This window comes from Eubalaena glacialis, chromosome 13 (genome assembly GCF_028564815.1).
Source record: "Eubalaena glacialis isolate mEubGla1 chromosome 13, mEubGla1.1.hap2.+ XY, whole genome shotgun sequence".
In the NCBI taxonomy this organism is placed as follows: Eukaryota; Metazoa; Chordata; class Mammalia; order Artiodactyla; family Balaenidae; genus Eubalaena; species Eubalaena glacialis.
In genome coordinates this window covers 27,258,829-27,283,709 of record NC_083728.1, presented here as the reverse complement: position 1 = coordinate 27,283,709, position 24,881 = coordinate 27,258,829, and the positions used below count along the sequence as shown (strand labels likewise).

The following is a 24,881-nucleotide window of genomic DNA, read 5'->3' as shown; positions in this document are numbered from 1 at the left end:
CGTGGAGGGGGCGGTGCCGCGGGCTCTCTATGGTCCCGCCTGCCCGCCGGCTAGAGCGGCCGGGGCGGCGCGCGGGCGGCGCGCGGGGGCTGACGGGAGCGGGGCGGATGCTCGCGCCCTTCCTTCCCTCCCCGCCTCCGAGCCGCGGAGCGCCCTGGCTCTGGGGCCGATATGGGAGCCGCAGCGTGGGCATCGTCGCCCCTGCCGCCGCGTGTGTCTCTCCTGCTGCTGCTTCTGCCGTTCCCGGGGCTGTCTGTGGGCTCCTGGGACCCGGCGGGTTACCTGCTCTACTGCCCATGCATGGGTAAGGCCTCCCGAGCCTTCTGTCTAAATGGGGAAACTGAGGCCCAGAGAGGAGAAGCCATTTCTCTGAGGCGCCCAGAGACGCTTTGACAGGTCCAGGAAAGGACCCCAGCGCGGGGCAGGGCCTGCTCCTCGCCTTTCTGCCCCAGTTGCAAGGGCACTGAGGGGACCTCTGTGTCCAACCTTCCGTTTGGCAGATGAGAAAACTGAGGCCGGGAGAGGTTACGATGTGTCTTGCACAAGGCCTAAGCCAGCCCCGAGTCCAGTAAATGGAGTTAGTGGGGCAGGACTTGATGTCACTGACCCAACGCTGGCTCTGGGCGATTCTTTCATTCATTCAACACATATTTATAGGGCACCTACTGTGTGTCCAGCCCTGTTCTCTGCTCCAGGCATACGGTGGTGATAAGACAGAAAGCCCCATGCCCTTGTAGAGCCTTCATTTTAGTTGGGAAAGACAGCCCATAAAAGATAAATATAAAAAATAAGTAACTGCATAGTATTTATGGATGAGTGCTATGGGAAAATAAAATAGAGCAGGGTAAGGGAGAATCTAAAAGCTGGCTGAGGGGTGCAATTTAAATGGGAGTGGTGGATCGTCACTGTTAAAGTTATTTCTTCTTAAAATCCTCCACACTCCTAACCATGATGATGTGGCCCTCTGCGCATCATCTCCACCACACCCTTCTCCCCAGACCCTGCAGCTGCAGGCACAGTTATCCTTTTCCGTTCCTTACACATACGCAGGTCCTGCGGCCTGTGCTATTCCCTCTGCCGGGAACACCCTCTTCTTGCCTTGTGCCAGACCAACTCCTTCCCATCCTCAGGCCACAGCTTAAATGTCACCAGAAAAGACTTCACTGACCTCAACCCAAATAATCTCCTCCTCATTGTTCTCCATCACCAAACTTTTTTCACTTCTTTTTTGAACTTATCAAAATTTATCACTGTATATTTGTTTATATGTTTACTGTTCCCCTATCTGGACGGTGAATGCCTTGAAGGCAGAGACCTTGTCCTTCTTGCTCACTCCTGTGTGCTAGCACCTAGCAGAGAGCCTGACACATTGTGGCCTCTCAACAATCTTTGTGGAATGAAGGAATGGATGCCATGCTGGGGATAACAGAAAGAGCCAGACAGGGACCTTGCACCTGAGACATTGTCAGGCTGAGGAAACAGCCAAAGGCCGGGAAATGGGAAAGGACATTCTAGGAAGAGTGAAGAACCACAAGTAACTCATATCCAAGGTGGGAGGCAGAGGAGGGGAACTGAATATGGCAGAGAGGTAGTGAAAGGATCCCAGTGAGCGAGGCATTGGAGTTACCCCTTCACATGCAGGTGGGAGGAAATAGAAGTAGAAGGTCACTCCTGGCTGATGGAACAGCAAGAGCAAAGGCATGGGGTGGGGATGGGAAGTGTAGAGCATGTTTGGGAAACAGCAAAGAACCAGGAGTGGCTGAGGCAGAAGAGGCAGGGCCTGAAGGGCCTTGACCGTCAGACCCAGGAGTCCAGACTTGATCCCATTGCTGCCAGCTCCCCTGGCTCTCCTTGGTGTCCTGGCCCTCCACACTCCTGGCTCTGCATCCTTTCTGAGCCTTGCATGCCCCAAGCCCTCGACGCCCTAGTCCTCACTTCACCTGCAATATACCATCCAGGGCGCTTTGGGAACCAGGCTGATCATTTCTTGGGCTCCCTGGCATTTGCAAAGCTGTTGAACCGCACCCTGGCTGTACCTCCTTGGATTGAGTACCAGCATCACAAGCCTCCTTTCACCAATGTGAGTACCTCCTGCTGTTGACCCTTGTCCACCTTTCCCCAATCCTGCTCACCTCTGCTTGACCCCAAGTCTTTCTGTAGGCTTCACCTCCCACCCCTCTGAGTTTGCCCTACCCCCCCCACCCAGAACTGTCTTCCCTGGCTAACTGGCTAACATTTATCCAGCACCTGTTGTCTGCCAGGCACTCTTTCTGAGCACTGCATCAGGATTAGCTCTTTTCCTTCCCATCATATCCCTATGAGGAAATGGGTTTAGAGAGGTTAGGTAACTTACCCACGCTCACACAGCTTGTGAGTAGTAGACTGGAATTCAAGCCCATGTCTCTCTGACTCCAGAGCCTGTGACCTGAACCTCCAGACTCCGTTTCCAGCCTTGTTCGGTCCCACCCATTGGTCAGAGGTGATGGTTGCTATTATCAGTTCTGAAGGAGAAACAGAGGCACAAGCTGGTTAATAACATGTCCAGGGCCACAAACCGGAGCAGTCTGGCTCCAGCACTGCCTCTCACCTCATCAAGGGGTCCCTTAGCATGGGAAGCCCAGCATCATCTAATTTCTTGCATGTTCTTTATGTCTTCCACCAGTCCTGTGTCTGTCATTGTTCACAGTGTAACTCCAGGGGCCTGGCAGTAGGAACTGAATTAATATTTAGTGAATTGACTTTGAAAGTTTTTAATAAACTTCAAAAAATTATGTTTAATATGTACAAAACACTGTATTTCATTCTTACAGCCTAAAACGTAGGTTTTATTTTTTCCTGCACATGCCTGTATTTAGAAAGGTTAAAAGCCAGAGTACCTGAGATCATAGCCTGGCTTGGCCACTTACTAGCCGTATAGCCTGGGCAGGGTACTTGACCTCTTTGTGCCTCAGTTTCCTCATCTTTAAAATAGGCTGGTAATAATTGTTGCTACCTCCCTCAGTGAGTTAGTGATTGTGGAATGCCTCCCTCTTAGAATCAGCTGAGGCCATCAATTGAAAGTGCTTAGGATGCAGGGAGTCCTTAGTAACCGGGAGCTGTTGATGCTCTGACTTTTTGTACTCACTGTTATAGTTTAGACCTGGCCATTGGTCTCCCTCTGGTTTGCTTGCCTTCTCTCACCTTGCCTTCTCAGCTAGGAGTCTTTCAGAGTCTCCACTTCTTGCTTTCTACGGGTTACTCAACCTACCCCAGTTGGGCTCCCCTTCCCCACTGGGACTGTTCTCACAGAGGCCACTAAGGACCTCAGAATTGCCAAATCCAGGAGTCATTTCTCAGTCTTTATCTCAACTGACCTCCTGGTGGCACGTGGCCCCATGTGCCTCTCTCCTTCTTGCACTTCCTACTCCCCTGGCTTCCAAGACACAGCCTGTTCCTGCTTCAGCCCAACCTATCCACAATTTCCTCTTTGCGCTGCATCAGGGGCTCCTCTCTCCCCACCCACTGTTTAAATGTTGATGTGTCTCCTCTTTCTGTTTGCTTATTAGCTGTGTGACTTCAGATGAGTTACCTAGATTCTGTCCACCTGGGTTTCTTCATAAATAAACTGGAGATGGTTGTATTCCTACCTCTTAACAATTAGATGATCAAGTCTATGAAACATGTTGAGTACAGCACCTGGCGCTAACCCAGCACTCAGTAAATATTAGTTGCTTTTATTACCATTATTTGCTTTGCTATAAGTTTCTGTTGACTCTTGGGCTTTCACTCTTCTCCACGTACCTCCCAAATTTATCTATGGCCCAGACTCTCCTCTGACCACAGGCCTCGTGTTTCTAACTCCTACACCTTTGGGTCTACTTGGATGACCCACAGATAATCTGAAGTTCACAAAGCCAGGACTTTCCCCTCAAACCTGTGTAACCACCTATATTTCCAGCCTTAGTTTATGTCACCTCCATTCACCTGGGCCAGGAACCTAGAAGTCATCCTAAATGCTTCCCTTTACTCTGTACTTCACCTCCCTTTACATTTTTTAACCTGTCCATGCTTCCCCATCTCTCGGACTTTTGGAGATGCTCAAAAATATATGTTGAAACAAAACAAAGCATACAAAACAAAACAAAAATACATGTTGAATGAATACTTGAACAAATTAAAGGACCATTGCAGTAGCCTCCTAAATCCTCTCCTTCCTCTAATCTTACCATTAGTACATTCTCTCTTCTGCCGCCAGAGTGATCTTTCAAGAAAGCAGATCTCATATTATTTCTGCTTAAAATCCTTCAGCAAGACCTTGTTGCTAATAATTAAGGTTCTCGAAGTCTGTTCATTGGAACATCAACGGCTCGTGCAGGAATGGTGCAGTGGTTAAGTCAGTTTGGGACATTGTGTTCTCAATTCCTCATTTCCCCCAAATTTGGAGATTCAAAATGCATGTTAGCATATTAAAGGCCCTGAGAAGTCCTGTCATAAAGAAACCTGCTAACATAGCATTTGCCAGGCCTGTTTATTTCTGGAGCCTTTTTATTGCAGAACCCTTTACCCACCTGAACTAGTGGAACATGCTTGGGAACTCTGACCTATAGGATAAAGTCTAAATTTTATTTCATGGTGTTCTAAGAAATTTTCTTAAGTCCAGAAAAATGCAGAGATTACTATAATCACCATCCATGTATCTGCCCCTAGAAATGATAATCATTAACATTTTCTCATCTTTGCTTCATGTTTTCTTTTTGTTAATAAAAGAAATAAAAGTTTATAGATAAAGTCGTTAAAAGATTGTGTGTCTTGGCTCGAGGCTACTTCTAGTCCCTCCCCCACCCCCAGAGGCAACCACTATCATGGATTTAGTGTCTTTTGGTGTGACTCCTTCCAAGTTTTTTCCTGTACTACTTCCATTGTGGCACTGAGCATCCTTTTATCCATCTCTTGGTACAAAGGGCAGGATTCTCTAAGGCAAATACCTAGAGGTAGAGGGCACATTTAAAATTCTATTAGATGCTTGTAAGGGGTTACACTCCAAAGTAGTTGTTCCAAAATGTAGACTTCTACTATCAGCCGTATCTTTTCCAGTAATTAGAGTTAAGCTTTTAAATTTTTGCTGGTCTCATGCATAAGAAGTGGTGTCTTGTAATTTTCTTTTTCCTAATTCTCGTGAGCTTGCACATCTTTTGAGTGTGTTGGCTATTTGGGTTCCCTTTGCTGTGAGTTGCTCACTCCTATCCTTTGCCCATGTTTTCTCTTGCATCATTTGTCTTTTTTCTTATAAATCAGCAGGCATTTTTGAATATGAGGTATATTACTGTTTGTTGTTTAGTTTGCAGATGTCTTCTCCCAGCCTCCGTTCTAACTTTGGTGTCTTTTATCAAAAGTTGTTTACTGGCATGTAGTCCAAGCTGTCTGGGTCTTACAGTATACGGTTTTAATGAATGTCTTTGAAACAGCCACTAGGATACTGAGGAGGGACCCTCGCCCCCTCCTTTTCCCCACTTTTCCTGTAGCTCCATGTGTCCTACCAGAAGTACTTCAAGCTGGAGCCCCTCCAGGCCTACCATCGGGTCATCAGCCTGGAGGACTTCATGGAGAAGCTGGCACCTACTCACTGGCCCCCTGAGAAGCGGGTGGCATACTGCTTTGAGGTGGCAGCCCAGCGAAGCCCTGATAAGAAGACATGCCCCATGAAGGTGGGTCCTGTGGGTCTGGGGGACCCTTTCTGCCTGTTCCAGGTCCTCTAGGCCCCTGAGACACTGTGCGATAGCAGTATGTGGGGGAAGGCACCAGAAGGGCCTAGAATAGAAAGATGGAGATTTAAGTCCCATTTCTGGCATTTGTCAGCAGTGTCACTTTGGGCAGAGGACTTTGCTTCCTCTGAGCCTTTATTTCTACCTACAAAGTAAAGACACCAGTCCCTGCTGTGTCTTGCTTATAAAGTATCAATGAGGGCCAGGTGTAAGAGTGCTTGTAAACTGTAAAGTACCACATCAGTAATAATCACTAATACTCACATAGCACTTACTACATGCCGGGTACCATGTTAAGAGCTTTCCACATATTATCCCACTTAATCCTTAAACTGTTCCGTGAGGAAAGTACTATTAATACCCCATTTTATAGAGAGGACACTGAATGCAACAAAGAGAGGTTTAATATTTTGCCCAAAATCATAATAGTGAATAAGTTGTGGTAATATGGCTCCATTGTCCACCCTCCTAACTTGTATACTTTCTTGCCTCTCAGCACGTAAATGAGAAGCTGTCATATTTATCAGTAGAAGTTTGTAAATTTCCGGCACTTTGGGAATAAGACAATCCCCAGCATGTGTTTCAGTGCTTATGCTAAAGTCTGAGGGTGGTTGGAGGAGCTGTGAAATTTGAGAAAGGAGACCTTGCTTACAGTCCCAACATTGCCCTCACTTGCTCTGTGAGCTTGAGCAAGTGTCTTACCTTGTCTGGGTCCTGGTTTCCATCTTGAAAATAAGGGCATTGGATTAGCTGGGTCTTGAAGGTCTCTTGGAGCTCTTAGTCCATGGTCCCAAATCCAAGGTTGACTTCCTCCCCAGACCCCCACCAATGCTGCAGGGTCAGTGGCATATGGCACACGAGCAGGAAAGACTCCTTCAGATATTGTGGTGAACGTTGCCTGCTGAAAACCAGACTGGAGGCCGAGCTGCCCTCCTCAGCACCCAGCCCAGAAATTACGAAGTGATATTCCTACTGGCCCGTCCTATGAGAGTATTTCAGCCTGAGTCAAATCGCCCAGGGTTCCCCCATCCACAGTTCCTTGGCCCCATCCCCAACTGGCTTTCCCTCCCGCTCAGTAAGCCTTTGCCCACTCTCTTTCTCTAGGAAGGAAACCCCTTTGGCCCATTTTGGGATCAGTTTCATGTGAGTTTCAACAGGTCTGAGCTTTTTGCAGGCATTTCCTTCAGCGCCTCCTACAAAGACCAGTGGATCCAGAGGTATGTGGAGGGGGCAGCATTGCTGGGATTAGGGGAGAGGTGGGGGGCCCATGGGCATTCAGCACCTTCCTGGCCCTCTTCCCCTCTACCACACCCTGATGTATGAGACCAAAGGTGCGGCTGTTCTGTCTGTTGAACTTGGGATCCTATGTGATCTGTTCCCATCTTAATGCCTGACACGGTGGGACGTTGACCTGCCACAAAGTTGAGCAAGAGTTTATCAGCCAATAAAGGATGTCATAAAAAGAATATTGTGCAGTCACATGAGTCTCGATTTCCTCCTCTAGGCGTGAGAATCACTCCCCTGTTACCTTCCTCTTCACAAGGTGAAAATTGGAAGCTGCTTCTAGAGAAAGACAGCTTCAGGTGCAGACGGAGAAATGATGTCATTCTGATAATAATTGGATGTGCTTTATTAATTGTGCTCCAGTAAGCCCTATTAAAAAAAAAAAAAAGGTTAGCAGGGCATAGGCACAGGCTGTGAAATATTTATAGAGTATCTGTCACGTAAGAGACATAGTGCTCAAAGGCCAGAGGTGATGCATAAAAATGAGGAAGACCCAGTCTCAGCCTTCAGCTGGCTACAGTCTAGATATAATGATGACACTAACATAGTACATTTGCCCCTGATGCTATAGTGTGGCAAGAAAGAGCGTGGGCTTAGACGTCAGACCTGGGTTAGGAGCCATGAGGGGCTTATGAATTCTTTTGAGGTCCCAGCACTTGGCATTTAGTAAGACAAAGATAGACTGATGCAGAGGAACGAGCACAGGCTCAGGATAAGACGGCCCTGAGCTCTGACCCAGCCCTACCTCTTTCTCAGATGACCCTGAGTGAGCCACTCCAGCTGTCTGGCCTGAGTTTCCTCCTTGGTTTAATGGAAGGAGCACTATGTTATCTGCCTCCAAGTGTATAAATCACATGGCACATAGTAGAGGGCCAGTCAGTGTTACCTGTTACTATTATTCACATGCTTTATTTTATTTAAGTCTTTGAGAAATTTCATGAAATGGGTATTATGATCAATTCCCATTTGACAGGTGAAGAAACTGAACTCAGTAAGGCTAAATAACTTGCCCAAGGTAATGCAGCTATTGACTGGGCAGCAGGGGTCTGTGTGTAAGGCTTTCATAGGTAATAAGAACTAATATTTATTTAGTGCTTACTTGTGCCAGTTGCTGTTCTAAATCTTCACTACCTAAGTCTTCTAAGGTAATAGCTCATGTAATGCTTCCATGAGTCTGGGGGACGAGTGTTATTGTCATCTCTGCTTTACAGGTAAGGAAATTGAGACAGAGAGAAGTGAAGTCACTTCCCTAAGGTCATGCAGCTTGAAGTGGCAGAGCTGGGATTTGAATCCAGGCAGCCTGACTCCAGAGCACCCATTCTTCATCACTGTGGAGAAAAGAGCTGTGCCTTTAATAGCTGCCAATTCCTATTTGGGACTTGCCTTCAGAGCTAGATCATGAGCTACTGAGGATACTCAGTCCTGGCAGAGTCTAATCCCCCTCATTGTTGATCCCGGATAGGGAATTGTTGATTCCCATTTGATCACCTGCTTGGTTCTCCCCATTCAGCTCTGAATGACCCAGAGCTATTGCCAGACGGCAGACCTGTCCTCAAAGGATGGAGATTTGCCTCTAAAATGCCAGGGGGGAAAAAAAACATGACACCAGCTCTAAAAGCAGCTCTAAGAGCAAATTCCAAAAAGCACACAGTCCTGGTTGGAAGAGAAGGGACAGGGCTGCATGGATGCATCAGTCGGACAGTGTTGCTGAAACACTTGTTCATGGCCCCATGGTCTTGCTTCAGTTCATTGAGTTGTAGGAATTGTGTAAGGGCTTGGGGAAGCTTGTGCCTTACAACCAAAATTTTGGGAAAGGAAGACTAGTGGGGAAGATGAGGTCCCTGGAGGCAGTTGGAGAGAGTTAGGACCACCTGGGCAGCTGCCTTCCTTCCACACACATGTAAGAAGTACCGCCAGAGTGTCAAGCACTGGTGTGGATGCTGGGGAGACAGGCAAGAATAAAGCAGATAAGGCCCCTGCCCTGATGGAGCTGAGTCTAACAGGGGAGACAGTGAATACATTTTTACATAAGATAGTTCCAGAAGACATAGTGCTGTGAGGGACATAAGCAGGTGATGTGTGATTGGCAGGCAAAGACCTTGTCTTTGTCAGCTTGGACTGCTATAACAAAATACCACAGACTAGGGGGCTTAAACAACAGACATTTATTTCTCATACTTTTGGAGGCTGGGATGTCCGAGATCACGGTGCCAGCGTGGTCAGGTTCTAGTAAGGACTCCTTGGCTTGCAGGTGCTGCCTCTTACTGTATCCTCACATGTTGGAGAGAGAGCAAGCTCTCTGGTCTCTTATAAGGGCACTAATCTCATCACGAGGGCTCTACCCTCATGACCAGCAAAATATAACTGCCCCCAAAAGGCCCACTTCCTAATACTATCACACTGGGAGTTGGGGCTTCAACATATGAATTGGTGGAGGTGGGGGGGCACAAACATTTAGTCCGTAACAGATCTGAAGGATGAGGAGCCAGCCATGCCAAGAGCTGGAGGGAAAGGTAGTTCTTCATGGTGGGGACATTGCAAGCTCTGAGGCAGGACAAGCTTGGTGTGGTCAAGGGGCAGAAAGGCCAGAGTGGTTGGCGTGGAGCATTTCAGGAGGAGAAGGGTAGGGTGTTCCCGTCGTCCACCACGGTGTAATAAACCACTCTAACACTCAGTAGCTCAACAACAATATAGAATGATAGCTCAGAGTTCTGTGGGTCGACTGGGCTTAGCAGGGCACGTCTTTGGTTTCGTTTTTGTTTTTCCATTTTCTTTATGGAATCCCAACTGTACAAAGTTCTAATCCATGTTAAACATCTAATTTCTTAAGATGAATACTCTTTGGAATACCCACCACATTTGGTGTTTTTTTTGTTTTTTTAATAAAGAAGAAAATTAAATTTACTCATAATCCCATCATCCCTCCAAAAAGCTATTAGAATTTTGATATGTATACTTCCACCCTCCAAAATGGGTGTATTTTTATGTACATATACAATGTATACCTATACATATTAACTTAAAATGAAATTATTACATATAGTTTGTAATTGAGTAATTAACTATCTTTTCTGAGGAGTAATTGATATTTATCAGGTTAGTAAATATCATTGGCAGGATCAGTTCTAAACATGTAAAAACATGAGATTTCAAAAAATGGTTAACTGGTGTGTATTCCACTCCATGCCAATGGAGTGTGTTGGGTAGGGTATGTGTGTGGGGTATCCATTCATCTGTTGATGGACACTTGGGTTAGCTGGGCACTTCTTGCTTGTGGTCTCACATGGCTGCAGTCAGCTGTCAGATGGGACTGGAGTCATCTGAAGGCTCAACTGGGCTGCATGTCCAAGAGGGCTCACTCATGGCTGGCAGGTGGTGCTGGCTGTCATCTGGGAGCTCAGCTGGGGCAGTCGGCTGGCATGTATACTCTTGACCTCTCCGTGTGGCTTGGACTTCAGACAGCGTGGCAGCTGGGTTCTGAGAGGGTGCATCCAGGGAGTGCGTGCTCCAAGAGACAGAAGGTGGAAGCTGCTGGCCCCCTAAAGCCTGGGCCTGGCAACCGGGACACTGTTACCTCTGCCAAATGCTATTGGGAGGGAACATAGAGCCCACCCAATGGGAGGAGACTTGAATTAACCTGCCATATAGAACAGGAGATTGGAGAAGTGGGCAGGGGTCAGACTGTGCAGGGCTTTGTAGGCCCTGGTGAAGCAGTCTGATAAGAATCCTGTGAGTGTTTGCAAGGGTGAGTTTTGAGAGTTTAAGTATTTTAAACATTTTCTTAAATAGTGGACACTTTCTTGCTGTAGAAAATTGTCCTTTGGGGGCAGGGGCATGGATGTAGGGAGAATGGCATTAGAAAGGGTCAGCTGCTTCCCTGGCTCACTGTGTAACTGCAGATTGCTTCCCTTCTCTGGCCACAGTGCTCTATCTATAAAATGAAGGGATTGAGCAAGATCGGTCACTTTCAAACTGTTCTTTGAGTTTTAGAGTTCTGGAGAAGCGCTGTAGTGCTGTGGGGGCAGCAACGGGGGCCAAGTTGGAACTGCTCGGTTCCCCTCCCCCACTGCCTTCAACCAGTAACCCTCTTGTATATCAGCTAAAAGTACTGGTGGCCACAGGTCCGGGTGTACCAGGTTTAACTTAGCTACATGTAACAGAAAACCCCAAATAACAGCAGACTAGCAAGATAAAAGTTCATTGTTTTCTTAAGTAAAAAAGGACTGGGCTGTGCAACCCAGGGCTGCAGGGCAGCTCCCTTGTGTCTAGGAATTAGGCTCCCATCTCTGCTCAGCCGTCCCAGTACTGGCTTTTTTTTTTTTTTGGCCACACTGCACGGCATGCGGGATCTTAGTTCCCCAACCAGGGATCAAACCCCTGCCCCCTGCAGTAGAAGCACGGAATCCTAACCACTGGACCACCAAGGTATTCCCCCAGTACTGGCTTTTATCCTTAGTCTCACCTCATGGGCCAAGATGACTCATGAATCCCCAGGTAGCTGGAAGGACAAAAGGGGCAGAAGAAGGGCACATCCTCACCATTTTAAGGAGCCTTCCTTATAGCTTGCTTACACCAGCTCATTGGCCAGTACTTAGACATGTGGCCATACCTAGCTACAAGAAGTACTGAGAAATGTCTTTTTTGGGGCTTCTATGTGTCCAGCTGAAAACTGGCTTCTAGGAAAAGAGGATAAGAGTTATTTCTCCCCACTAAGTGATTTCCCACTGAGGATCTTTCCAGCTGTGCTGGTTCTGAGTCTGTGAATACCCCGATGGAGATTTAATTGAACAGACATTTATTATTTATTGCACATTCACTGTTGGAAGGCTATGAACCATCATGCTGAACCATTCTCTTGGCATGAAGGCAACAGGTATTTGAGCACGTGGCTTATTGTTCTCCCAGGCTGCAGCCTCCTTGGGAGGACATAAACAGGTGACATGTAATTGGCAGGGCTGAGACCTGAAGGATGAGAAGAAGCCAGGCATGCAAAGAGCTGCAGGGAAAGGTAGTTCTTCATGTCAGGGACATTGAGAACTAGACTCTGCCTCGTTCATGTCCCTGCATCCTCTGCACTCAGCATAGTATCCATCCACTGGTGTATCCTGGGCACACATGCGGGTGCTGTGCATGGAGAAACCCCAGCTTGGTAGGGGGATCTCAGTAGCGTCCGTGTGGTGGTGGGTGAAGAACCCCAGAGGTTCACTGCACCCAGCAGCAGGAAAGTGTGCCTTCTTCAGCTGGGCAGTGACCAGGCAAAGGCCTGACTTAGGGTCAGCCGTCAGGGCTGTGAACAGATGGACCTGGTCAAGCTTTCTTTCCAAACAAGACCCTTATTCCCCACTTTCTTTCCAAACAGCACTCTCCTCCCTCATTGGGAGCAAATGAGCGCATCCGTCTCGGCCTCTTGCTGCTTGTCATGTCAGAGCTGGCGTTGCACTGGGACAGCTATGTGTGCTGATCCAGATCCAGGTAGAGGGGATGGATATTCCAGATTTGGAATTCACCAAAGGTCAACAGCAGGTACTTTCTAAGAGGTCAAGGAGGGAGCAGATCCTGATTTTATCCTAATGTTCCAGCCCCCTGGGAGATCACAGCTTTGCTTTCCATTTGAAACCCTTTAAGGTGGCCTATGAAAGTCGCTTAGCTGAGGGCCTGGCCCATAGTAGGTACTCAGTTACTATTCACTTCTTCCTCTAACCCCTGACAACCTGATCTGGTCTTTCTGGTGAGATCCCTGAATTCTCATTCATTCACTCTAAACATATTTATTGTACCTACTATGTGTTGAGGCCTGTGCCTAGGCTGGGAATCAGAAGAATAAGCCACAGACTCAGCTTTTGAGGTGCTTATTGACTGGGTGGGGGAGCTGGGAGTGAGGTATAGTAGTTAAGAACAAAGGTTCTGGAGGAGATTGCCTGGATTCAAATCCCTGCTCCACCAGTTCCTAGCTGTGTGACCATGAGCATGCTACTTAACCTTTCTGTGTCTCAATTTCCTCATCTGTGAAGTGAGACTAACAGTAGTACTTACCTCACGGGGCTCTTAAGAGGATCCAATGAGTTAATGTACACAAAGTAAATGGAACATTGCCTGTCACATGTATGTACATGTAAAGTCTGACAAGACGAGGATCAGATAGAGCCAAGCTGTCCATGAACACTTGCTTGTGGCTTACTTGGCACAGGCCTTGCACCGGTGTGTGCAGGAATCATGGTGAACAAGAGTGCTTGGGGCCTACCCTCATGGCAGTGGCCAGGGAAGGTGGTTATTGAGCACATCAGCGTGCAGAAGGCAGCAAAGGAGAGGTGGGACAGAGCCCTCCCCTAGGAGATGAGGCTTGGGAGCGGCAACTGGTCTTGGAACTTTGGAAGGTGTTTGTGGAGTGAGGTGTTTGGTTGGGTGTGAAGAAAGAGTGGCATGTCCATTGCAGCACTGTCGTATGGGGAAAGATTGGAAACAGCCCCACTGACCAGCAGGAGGGGACTAGATAGGTAAACTGCAGTTTATTCGTGCAAATGGAAAACTTCAAGAGACACTAACACGATCACATGATCCACGCCATGAACATGGCCAAATCTCTAAAACAGAGTTGACCTTTTTTTAATAAATTTATTTATTTTATTTATTTTTGGCTGCGTTGGGTCTTCATTGCTGCGCGCAGGCTTCCTCTAGTTGTGGCAAGTGGGGGCTACTCTTCGTCATGGTGCGCGGGCTTCTCACTGCAGTGGCTTCTCTTTGTTGTGGAGCACGGGGTCTAGGCACGCAAGCTTCAGTAGTTGTGGCACGCGGGCTCTAGAGTGCAGGCTCAGTAGTTGTGGCGCACGGGCTTAGTTGCTCCGCAGCATGTGGGATCTTCCCAGACCAGGGATCGAACCTGTGTCCCCTGCATTGGCAGGCGGATTCTTAACCACTGCGCTACCAGGGAAGTCCCTGAGTTGAATTTTTTAAAAGTTGAAATAGGTTACATGCAATATGATGATGATGATGGTGGTGATGGTGAGAGAATTTTCTGAGAGCTTTCTACGTGCCAAGCACTGTGCTAAATGCTATGCTTATATTAATGCATTTGATCTTCTCAACAGCCTTGTGAAGTGGGAACTATCATCAGCTCTATTATACAGATAAGGAAACTGAGGCACAGAATGGTTAAGTCACCTGCCCGAGTTAGTAAGTGGCATAGTCAACATTAGAACAAGGTCACCTGGCTTGACAGTCCATGCTTTTGCCATTGCACTGTGTAAAGAGCACACAGAATAATACCTTTTAATATAAATAGTAAAGTGTAATCGTGCATAAAACCACAGTATCTTCTGGAAAGAGGAGGAAGCGGGAAAGAGATCATAGGGTAGAGCTTTTATTCAGGTGTATATTTTTTAAAATCTGAAACAAAGTAAAGTGTTAATATTTGCTAATTTGGGTCACAGCTCTGTGGACTGTTAAATTATTTTCTGTATTATCCTGTATGCTCTGAAATTTTTAATAAATTTTCCTTGAAATTTTTACTGAGATAACTGTAGGTTCACATGCACTTGTAAGAATTAATACAGAGAGATCCCATGTACCCTTTACCCAGTTTCCCCCAATGTTAACATTTTGCAAAACTATAGCACAGTATCACAACCAGGATATTGACATGGGTACAGTCCATCCATCTTATTCAAATTTCCCCAGTGTTACTTGTACTAACTTCTGTGTGTGTGTATACTTAGTTCTATTCAATTTTATCACGTGTGTATGTTCGTGTATCTATCACCACAGTTAAGATATCAAACAGTTCTAACATCACAAAGGTTCTTGTGTGGCCAGTTTATAACCACACCCACCTCCCTAAACACACACACACACACACACACACACACACACACACACACACACACCTAGCCCCTTGGCAACCACTAATCCCATCTCCATTTCTTTTTTCTCAACTTTGTCATTTCACAAACGTTATATAAACGAAATCATACAGTATGTGACCTTTTGAGGCTGACTTTTTTCACTCAGCATAATTCCCTTGAGATCCATCCAAGTTGTTCCCTGTATCAGTAGCCGGTTCCTTATTGCAATAGTGCTCTGTGGTGTGGATGTACTGCAGTTTGTTTAACCAGTCACTTGTTAAACAACGTCTGAGTTGTTTCCAGTTTTTGACTATTATGAAAAACGCTGCTGTGAACATTCGTGTACTGGTTCATGTGTGAATATAGGTTTCCATTTCTCTGGGATAAATGCCCAAGAGTACAGTTGCTGGGTCATATCATAATTGCATGTCTGGTTTTATAAGAAACTGCCAGACTGTTTTCCAGAGTGCCTGTACCTATTTCATAATTTTAGGAAAAGGATTTTGGCTGGCAGAGGGAAGGCATACCAGGTAGAGGGGAGAAGTCTGCAGAGATCTGGAGTTTGAAAGTGCATTGCAAGTTTATGGAAGAGCGGGGCATTTCATGTTGCTGGAATATAGTCTGGGCTTAGCTAATGAGGGAGCACAGGTTTGCTCCTCACTCTATTCAGTCAACAGATCTTTACTGAGCTCTTACATGTACTGTTTTAGGCACGCGGAGATACTGACTTCAGAAGCCTGAGTCCAGCAGACTTTTCTGGACTCAGGGGTAAAATAATTACAAGGTGCATTGTGAACAAGGGGGAGGGAGAGCCTTCGGCAGGGTACGTGGGGGGCATCTACAGACCTCTAGTGTTTTCCATGAGAGCAGGGACCATGCCTGTCTCATTCTCCCCTGGCCCCCAGCACATAGTAGGCAATCCGTAGATAACGTGTTAAATGTTGAGTGAATGGTCTCATCCAGCGTACACATTCCCTGGGAGTGTGACCTGTCGGCAGCTGCACTTCCCGATCCCACTGTGTGGGTAAAATGGCAAAGACTCAGTCTAGACACCCCAACCTGGAGTGAATTACCGCACCACAGATTGGAAGCCAGCGTGACATACAAAAGGTTGGAATGCTCTACTGTAAAGTTTTAATTGTTAAACAATCAAAGAGGGTTGTAAATTCCATGTGGCGGGACAGTATTGCATACTGTGCCTCTTGCCGCCGCCAAGGTCTCTTATCAGCCCGTTGGGGTTTCACAACCTCTCGTGCTTCTTGCATGTTGCAGGGGCCCCTCCGCAGGGTCTCTGGGGCATGGTGCAACGCCGTCCTTTCTCCCATGGGGGTGGCGGCTGGACTCGCTGTGCGCTCTCTGTCTGACTTCTTCTCCTTCTGTCTCATGCCTAGATTTTCTCCAGAGGAACATCCAGTGCTTGCCCTGCCAGGGGCCCCGGCCCAGTTCCCTGTCTTGGAGGAGCATAGGCCTCTCCAGAAGTACATGGTGTGGTCAGATGAGATGGTGAGGACAGGGGAGGCCCAGATCCGTGCCCACCTCATCCGGCCCTATGTGGGCATCCACCTGCGCATTGGCTCCGACTGGGTAACTTCCCCCTTCCCCTCATGGCCGGGATGGACACATCTCTGAGCAGGGCCCATGCCTGTGGGAGTGGAACACTGAACCCATTGCACCACGTCCTAGCCAGGGCAGAGAGGTCTCACTTGGCCAAGTTCACGGGACTGTGCCCCACGATCCCACCGCAGACACGTCAGAAATGTGGCTCCGGAGCGCTTGCTTGGCAGTTTTCATTTTAACAGTTGCCATTTTTATCCTCATTTCACAGATGGATAAACTGAGGTATCAAACTAGGCTCTGGGTCAGACAGCAAGCCAGAAAGAGCCCCACAGCCCACAGTCCTCTGTCCCAGCTCAGTGTTTAGCCAGTAGACTCCTTGTTGAAAAATAAGCTCTGGAGGTTGGGTGGGGCTCTCAAGAAATGAAGATGTCATCCTCCAAATTTGGCAGCTGCTTAAATGTGCAGAAAACTCATCAGGTTATCCTCCCTGTGAAAATAACTGGAGTAATGTAGACAATCTCCTTAGTTTACAGAAGAAGATATATATGTATGTATGTGAGAAATACTCATTGTTGAAAACTTGAAAAATACTGAAAAGTATAGAAAGTAGATCAAAATTCATTCAGTGTCAATTGAGGAAGCAATCACACATTTACCCACTAGATTCCCTTCCTGCCCCCCTTCCTGCCCCCTTCCACAAAGTAAAGGAGCCAGGCCCAGAGTATTTTGTCAGTGGTTTCAGATAGTTCCCATTTATGCTTCCCTAGAACATAAGAAGATATAAGATGTTTTTTTTTAAATAAAGCTAGCATAATGCTAATACCAAAGTCAATAAGGTCAACTCAGGAAAGTACAGCCCATTCTCATACAGAACATAGATGCCCAGATCCTAAGTAAAATATTACCAAGTAAAATCCAGTAGCATATTAAAGAACATACAACACAAACAAGTAAAATTTATCCCAGGAATGCAGTGAAATTCACTAGATTAACACCCAAAGAAGAAAAATCATATAATCTCAATGGAGGCCAAGAAAGCACTTGATAAAAAGTCAACAGTCATTTATGATTTAAAAAAGAAAAACAACTCTTAACCAACCAGGAATACAAGGGACCCACCTTACCTTGATAAAGGCTATCTCTCCGAAACCCACAGCAAACACGTACTACTTGGGAGCTATCAGAAGTGTTCCCACTGAAGTCAGAAATCAGACAAGGCTGCCCATCGTCACCACCACAGTTCAGAATTCTGCTGGAAGTCCCAGATAGTGCAGTTATACCAAGAAAAGAAAATTGTGAAAAGCCAATATCCCACTACCCAGAAATAACCACCGTTAACTGTTTTGATGCATTTCCCTCTTCCCTCAATGCTTAAAAAAAAAAAAAATAGTTGCGCTCCTCCTGTATTGCCTGCCTTTTTCCCCTTCCCGGCTCTTGCTTCTGGGGTTGCAGGCGGTGGCCGTCTTTAGCTGTGTCCCCACCCGCCCCACAGAAGAATGCGTGTGCCATGCTGAAGGACGGGACCGCCGGCGCCCACTTCATGGCCTCCCCGCAGTGCGTGGGCTACAGCCGCCACACCGCCGCCCCGCTCACCATGACCATGTGCCTCCCCGACCTGAAGGAAATCAGGCGCGCCCTGAAGCTCTGGGTGACAGCGCTGAACGCCCAGTCGGTCTACATTGCCACTGACTCTGAGAGTTATGTACCCGAGATCCAGCAGCTCTTCAAAGGGAAGGTACACGTGGGGCGTGGGCCTGGTGGGAGGGCAGCAGGAAGGGAATCAAAGGAAGCACCAGGGTGGTCTGCCCGCTCCCACCTCATGCTTCACGTCCTCCCACCACCAGGCTTTTACTTGAACATCAGGTTCCCTTCCAGTTCCTACCCTTCTTTAAACCCCAGCTCAGACACCTCCACAGGTGCTCCGCAGATTTCCCTCCACTCCTGTCGCTAATGGATCCCTACTGGGAGCTGTCACAGCACTTTATCACATCTCCTCCTGAGACACCTTCTAGAGTGTGAGACTAGTGCAGAAACAGGTCTTATTCCTTCCCAGTTGTGATTCCTTGAAAGCAGGATCCAAGGTGGACTCAGCATTCTATTCCTCAGGGTGTAGCCTGTTGCTTTGACCTCCTCCAGGGCTGAGACCCCGCCTTGCCATTCCAGGGTCTAGGACAGTGCCTGACACGTGGTAGACACTTGGTAAATGTTTGGTGAATAAGGCCATAAAGAGTGGGCCCTTGGTAGGGGTCCAGTGCAGCAGAGGGATTAAGAGCATGGACTCTGGAGCCAGAGGACTTGGGCTCTACTCACTGTGCAGCCTTGCACAAGTTACTTTACTTCTCTGTGCTTCTGTTTCCTCATCAATAAAATGGGACTGAGAGTAGTGCCTACATCTCATAGTGTAATTGTGAAGATCAAATATAAAGAAATTAAAACAGGTCCAGTAAAAAATAAGTGCTGAATAAAGTTAGCTGTCATTGATAGTAGAAGTAGGTGGTTGATGAATACAAGGAAGGCTCTTTTGTGCTTAGTAAATGATTAAAGAGGTGGTGAATAGTAGGTGTTCAGTATATGAGTAAATAATAGAACAGGCTTGTTACTGTATGAGTGAAGAATAGGTAATAAGTAAGTAGGTATCGATAAAATGACGGAGTTAATAGTGAACATTCAATAAGACTTTTGGGTGAATGAAGGCCCTAAATGCTTGTGCAGACCTTAAAAGACAGACATCCGCTTTCTAGCAGTGGGTGCCCTTGGCTTTATGTCGAGGGGCTCCCTTTCTCTCTTTTACCAGCTTGTAGAGGAAGTGCCGAGTCAGAGCATTCTGGTCCCCACCCACCCGCTTTATAGAAGAATATCAGAGCCGGGAGACCTTGGAGCGCCTCTAACCCAACCCCTGCGTTTTATAACTAAGGAAACCAAAGTCCCATGAAGGAATAGAATTTACCCAGGAGGTCTCGGAGCTCATTTTAGTGGGCATGACACAGAGCGGGTAAGTTTCAGGGCGTGGGTGGAATTGTTCAGGGGATTTTGGCCATGGTTAAGCTGCTATTATTTTTATGCTGCCATCCAAATAGCAAGATGATGATTTTTGTTACATCAGAAATCTCTGTGTGACAGCAAAGCACTTTCAGCCCCAACTCTGCCCACACCCCCATTTGGAGAGTCCCAGGGAGTTTTTTTGTGAGTTTCTAGAGTTGGTATGTTTGTTATACCTTGAGCTTCTTGCCATTTTCTATTTCCTTTTCCTGTGCCACTGTTCTTGCCCTTTTCCACCACTCAGCCCCCTTCTCCATGGGCTCAACCCACCCTTCCTCTTGACCTAAGCCTTGCTTATCTGTTAAGCTGGGCCAGTGCTGAGCCGGTGATACTGATAAATAAGACGTGGTGCTGCCTCCAGGGCTCACAGTCTAAACTCAGGAAAAGAGACTTGCAAAGAATTATAAGATACGCCACAAGAGAGGGCCAGGCTTGGGTGTGGAGGCTCATTCACTCACTTGTCCAGTCAACAGATGCATACTGAGGCAGACCCCAGCCAGCAGCGACAAGCAAACTGACACAGCCCCAGCCCCAGTCAGGTGCAGGAAACAGACGTTAACCAGAGAATCACTAAGGAGTGAAAGCTACAAACCGAGATGTGTACTACAAAGTAAAAGAACGTGGTTCTGTGAGAGTGTAGAGCAGAGGAGCCTGGACTAGATGGGGGAGCCAGGGAGGGCTTCCCCAAGGAGGTGCGACTTGAGCTGCAGGGTGAGAGTTAAATAGGAGTTAACCGAGCAAAGAGACAAGCACTCCAGACAGAAGAGCATGTGCAAAGGTCCTGAGGTGGAAGGGAGACTGGTGTAGTGGCTGGAGCTCAAGGTGGAGAGGTAGCTGAACAGGCCTTATAGGCCACATTCAAGATTTGTCATCTTTATGTGAAGAGCAGTAGGACACCAGTTAAGGGTGCTCAGCTTGGGGTAGAGGGAGGAGTAGGAGGGTAGGGGAATCTGAAAAAGTTTCCTTTGGCTACTTTCCTTTGGTGAGTAGACCTGGAGGAGAAAAGATTATGGTGACTGACCAGGGAGTAGTAATCCATCAAGAGAAGGGTTCACCTTTGGGGAATACCTCAGGGATAGATTGGACAGGACTTAAGTCTTGGAGGCATCCAGGCAGCAGAACCAAGTGGGTGGGGTGCGCTTTGGTCAGATCGTGGTTTGGTGGGAGAAGCCAAGCCCCTCAGGTGACCTTGAGCTGAACCTTGAGAGTATGGTCAGGACTGTGATGGATGGGAAAAGGCATTCCCGACAGAGGGAACCAACAAGCAAAGGCAGAGTGTGAATGAGTGGTGTGTCTGGAGCTGAGGGGCTAAGGCAGCTGCTGGATAGCACTTCTCTCAGGTGCCCCGACCCTACATTTTAATCCTCTGTACGCCTCCTTGTCTGTCTGTGACTTCAGCACAGGGAAAGAAGGTGGCCGGTGGCTGCAGGCCTTGGCTGAGCTGGCCACTTAGGCCTGCACCCTGGCTAAAACACCCTGCCCTTCCTCCTGCAGGTGAAGGTGGTGAGTCTGAATCCTGAGGTGGCCCAGATCGACCTGTACATCCTCGGCCAAGCTGACCACTTTATTGGCAACTGTGTCTCCTCCTTCACTGCCTTTGTGAAGCGGGAACGGGACCTCCAGGGGAGGCAGTCCTCCTTCTTCGGCATGGACAGTCCCCCTCAGCTGCGGGATGAGTTCTGATCCTACCTGGAGCATACCGCCTGTCTGAGTTGTTCCCTCCAGCCAGGCCTGGCAGCCAGAGGTGCTCCCAGGATTGATCCCCAAGGATCAGAGAACAGAAAAAAGTACCAGGGACTTCCTGGAGGAGGAGGAAGATAGTCCATCTCCCAGGGCACGGGACTTCCAAGCTTCTAGTAGCCAGACCACCTCCCTTTCTCATGTGCTCCCTGCTGCTTCTCCTGGGAATTTCTCGCACCAGCAAAGCAGTCCAACCTCTGTCTTTTGGTCTGCCCTGCTCTGAGCAGCCTGGGATGCTGAACTCTATTCGGAGATTTTTTTTTATATATATATAGAGAGATTTTTATAGTTTTGATACAAGGTCATGACTCCCCTAGAACTCTCCCTCATTTTAAAAAATCAGTGAAGTTCATTAACATAGGTACCTGAAGTGACCTTAACAGAATGTGGATAAGGCCAGGGGTGGGTGGGTGTATTGATCGCTTTTCCAGATGACCCCCAAAGTGGCCCTCAGACTCATCCCCACTGCCTGGCCAGAGCCATTGTCAGCCCCCCTTTCCTAGGCCATTGCCAGGGTTTGGGGCACAAACACTCTTCTCCATTGTACACAGTATGCAAATAGAAGTTATCAATCACAGTGCTGTCAGTACCCCGAAGACGGCTAAGTGCTGCTCCCCCAGCACATTCCCGGCAAGGAGCACCATTAAGTCTGCCATGAAAACAAAGCATCTCTTCCCATTAAGCCAGACCATCATGGTATTGCTCTCAAAGTCTCTTGGTAGTTGGTGGCCTGCCACAAACCTGGCACCATCAGGGTTTCATAACACCTCACCAGGGCCAGGACTTGCTGCCTGGCAGGATCCTTCTGAAGTTTCCTCTTCTGATCTCATGTCCCAAGGGACCTGGTTGTAGAATTTTGCCATTAAGCTGCTATCCAAGGCCTGTCCTCCCAGCCTTCCTCCTGCAGCTGGAGCCCTCAGACTATATTCTCACAAGGGAGTGTTCACTAAGCCTCTGACCAGATCAAAGATGTTCAGTACCCAGGAGCCATTGGATTCCCAGGTTTTTTTGCCCATCTCATCCAGTATAATCTCAGCCAAGCCCATGAGGCTTAAGGTGTTACAGTCATAAGTTTCTTTGTCTCTCAGATGCTGTAGTTGTAAAAATCCATGACTCCTGAGAGTCTGATTTTTTGGCCTTGTGGTTCTAAAATTCATGTCTAACACCTGCCGATTACTTCCCCGCCATCTGGCCTCCCTCAGAAGGCCACAGTCAATCCTGGTAAGGTAGAGGAGACTGATGAGAGCCAGGCCCAGAGCTTCATGCAGCGGTGTCCCTTGGGTAACCTTTGGGAAGAGATGCTTTGTTTTCATGGCAGACTGAATCAGAGGCTGCAGGGCAACAAGGATCTCAAACACCAAAGGTGGCATTCGCTGCTTAGAGCTGCCGCCCAACTCTTAGTAGGAGAAACTATACAGAAAGGGCATTTGAATTTTCCGTCTGGGGGAAATGTTTTAAATCCTGGGTGGACTCTGAGAGATGGTTTATCTGTTCAGACTTGTTCACGAGCCTCATTGTGGGACGTGGGAGCCCCTGCCTCCATCCGGCGGTTGGGGGCGTGTGGCTTTCTGCCTGATGTCATTTGCTGCCCCACACTAGGCACACGCCTTAGAGTCTGGGGCTCTAATGGGCCGGCCAAATCCTCGTGTCTCTGGAGGTGAGGGCGCTGGAGTTGTAGTCAGATTCAGTGTGTTTTGTAGGCGAGTACTTTATTCCTTTGACCCAGTTTCCTCACCTATAAAATGGTGATAAAACTGACGGGGTTGTTGAACAGCCCCAATCAGATAAAGCATGTATAAGAGCCCGTTGTAAACTTGAAAGAGACAAGGGCAAATACATGGCTGTTGATAATTTGACTGCCTCTCGTTGCATGCCTCCTTTGTGCCAGGCACTGTGCTTGCTAAGTGCTTTGTGGGCATTCTCTGGTTTAGCCCCCACCTCAGCCCTGGGAAGTAGGAACTTCTGCGCAGGGCAGAATTTTTTTTTTTTTTTTTTAATTATTTTTGGCTACGTTGGGTCTTCGTTGCTGCGTGTGGGCTTTCTCTAGTTGCGGCGAGCGGGAGTTTCTCTTCGTTGCGGTGTGCAGGCTTCTAATTGTGGTGGCTTCTCTTGTTGAGGAGCACAGGCTCTAGGTGCGCGGGCTTCAGTAGTTGCAGCACGTGGGCTCAGTAGTTGCAGCGAGTGGGCTCTAGGGTGCACGGGGCGCAGTAGTTGTGGCGCATGGGCTTAGTTGCTTTACGGCATGTGGGATCTTCCCGGACCAGGGATCGAACCCGTGTCTCCTGCATTGGCAGGCGGATTCTTAACCATTGAGCCACCAGGGAAGTCCCACAGGGCAGAATTAACGCTCAGAAAATTCTCAGTTTCCCCAGGACCACACAGCAAGTAGTGTTCAGCCCGGATTTGACCTCCAAAAGTCAGTGCTGTTAGCCAGCACGCTCTGCTCCTCCAGTTCACAGGATACACTTTATGCTGTGTGCTGTGGAGGCTTCGGATGGAGAAATGGTCAGCCACTTTTGTCCCCAGTGGGCTGCAGCCGTGGGTCTGCCACTGCCAGGAGCTTTCAGGGAGGGGGAATCACCCAAGAAACAGAAAGCCCACATGAAGCTTACAGTTCTCTTGGGTGGTTGCTTAATTCAACACGCTTTCATTCAACAGGTGTTTATTGACCCACTGTGTGCCAGGCTCTGTGCTAGGCACTAGGGATTCAGCAGAGGATCAGACAAAGTCTTTGTACTCAAGGAATTTGCATTCTAATAAAGTAGAAGACATAATAAGCAAATGTACTGTGGGAGGTGTTAATTAAGTGCTTTAAAGAAAAATAAAGGGCGTGGTGGGTGCAGATGGGGAGTAGTCCTGGTTTAGATGAGCTCAGGGAAGGCCTCTCTGAAGAGCTACTGTGGAGGGCGGAGGGGCACACTCATCCAGAGATCTGGAGGCAGCGCTTTCCCAGCAGAGGAAACGGCATGTGCAAAGGTCCTGAAGCTGGAGTGAGTGTTTGAAAAATAGCAAGGAGGTCAGTGTGGCTGGAGTGGCAGAAGCAAGGCAGGGAACAGAGTAGATGAGAGCAGGTGACGTGACGCATCCTACAGCCTGGAGGGCAGTGTAAGGTCAAGACTTGGCTTTTATTTGGAGAGATACGGGAAGCCTTGTTGGGTCTGAACAGAGGAGGGTCATGGTCTGATTTACTTTTTTTTTTTTTGTTGAAGTTTTGGTTAATTTTTTTTTTCTTTTGGCTGCATTGGGTCTTCGTTGCTGCACACGGGCTTTCTCTAGTTGCGGCGAGCGGGAGCTGCTCTTCATTGCAGTGCGTGGGCTTCTTGTTGCAGAGCACGGGCTCTAGGCACACGAGCTTCAATAGTTGTGGCGCCAGGGCTCAGTAGTTGTGGCTCGCAGGCTCTAGAGCGCAGGCTCAGTAGTCGTGGCACATGGGCTTAGTTGCTCCGTGGCATGTGGGATCTTCCTGGACCAGGACTCGAACCCGTGTTCCCTGCATTGTCAGGCGGATTCTTAACCACTGCGCCACCAGGGAAGCCCTGATTTACATTTTTGAAGGGCCTCTCTGGCTGCCACGTGGAGAAGAGATGGGAAGGAGGCAGGGTAGCAGCAGGGAGACCAATGTGGGGCTGTCACAAGGATGCAGGCGAGAGAGATGATGGGGCTTAGGCAAAGGTCATTGCCT

The 24,881-nt window shown here is 48.0% G+C and overlaps 1 protein-coding gene across 3 annotated transcripts; it reads left to right on the top strand.

The window, feature by feature from the left end:
* Positions 1 to 71: 71 nt before the first annotated feature.
* POFUT1 (protein O-fucosyltransferase 1) lies at positions 72 to 23,055 on the top strand. Of its 3 annotated transcripts, none has more exons than XM_061208835.1 (7): positions 72 to 304; positions 1,959 to 2,080; positions 5,502 to 5,684; positions 6,846 to 6,958; positions 16,255 to 16,447; positions 17,873 to 18,155; positions 20,954 to 21,039. In XM_061208835.1, exons 1-6 carry the CDS (start codon positions 172 to 174, stop codon positions 18,107 to 18,109), a joined length of 981 nt encoding a protein of 326 aa, XP_061064818.1. In that variant the 5' UTR covers positions 72 to 171; the 3' UTR covers positions 18,110 to 18,155; positions 20,954 to 21,039. The 3 variants fall into 3 exon arrangements, with proteins under 3 accessions (XP_061064818.1, XP_061064817.1, XP_061064819.1); XM_061208834.1 differs by having other exon boundaries at positions 74 to 304; positions 17,913 to 18,155; positions 20,954 to 23,055; XM_061208836.1 differs by lacking the exon at positions 1,959 to 2,080 and having other exon boundaries at positions 251 to 304; positions 17,913 to 18,155; positions 20,954 to 23,055.
* Positions 23,056 to 24,881: the final 1,826 nt, after the last annotated feature.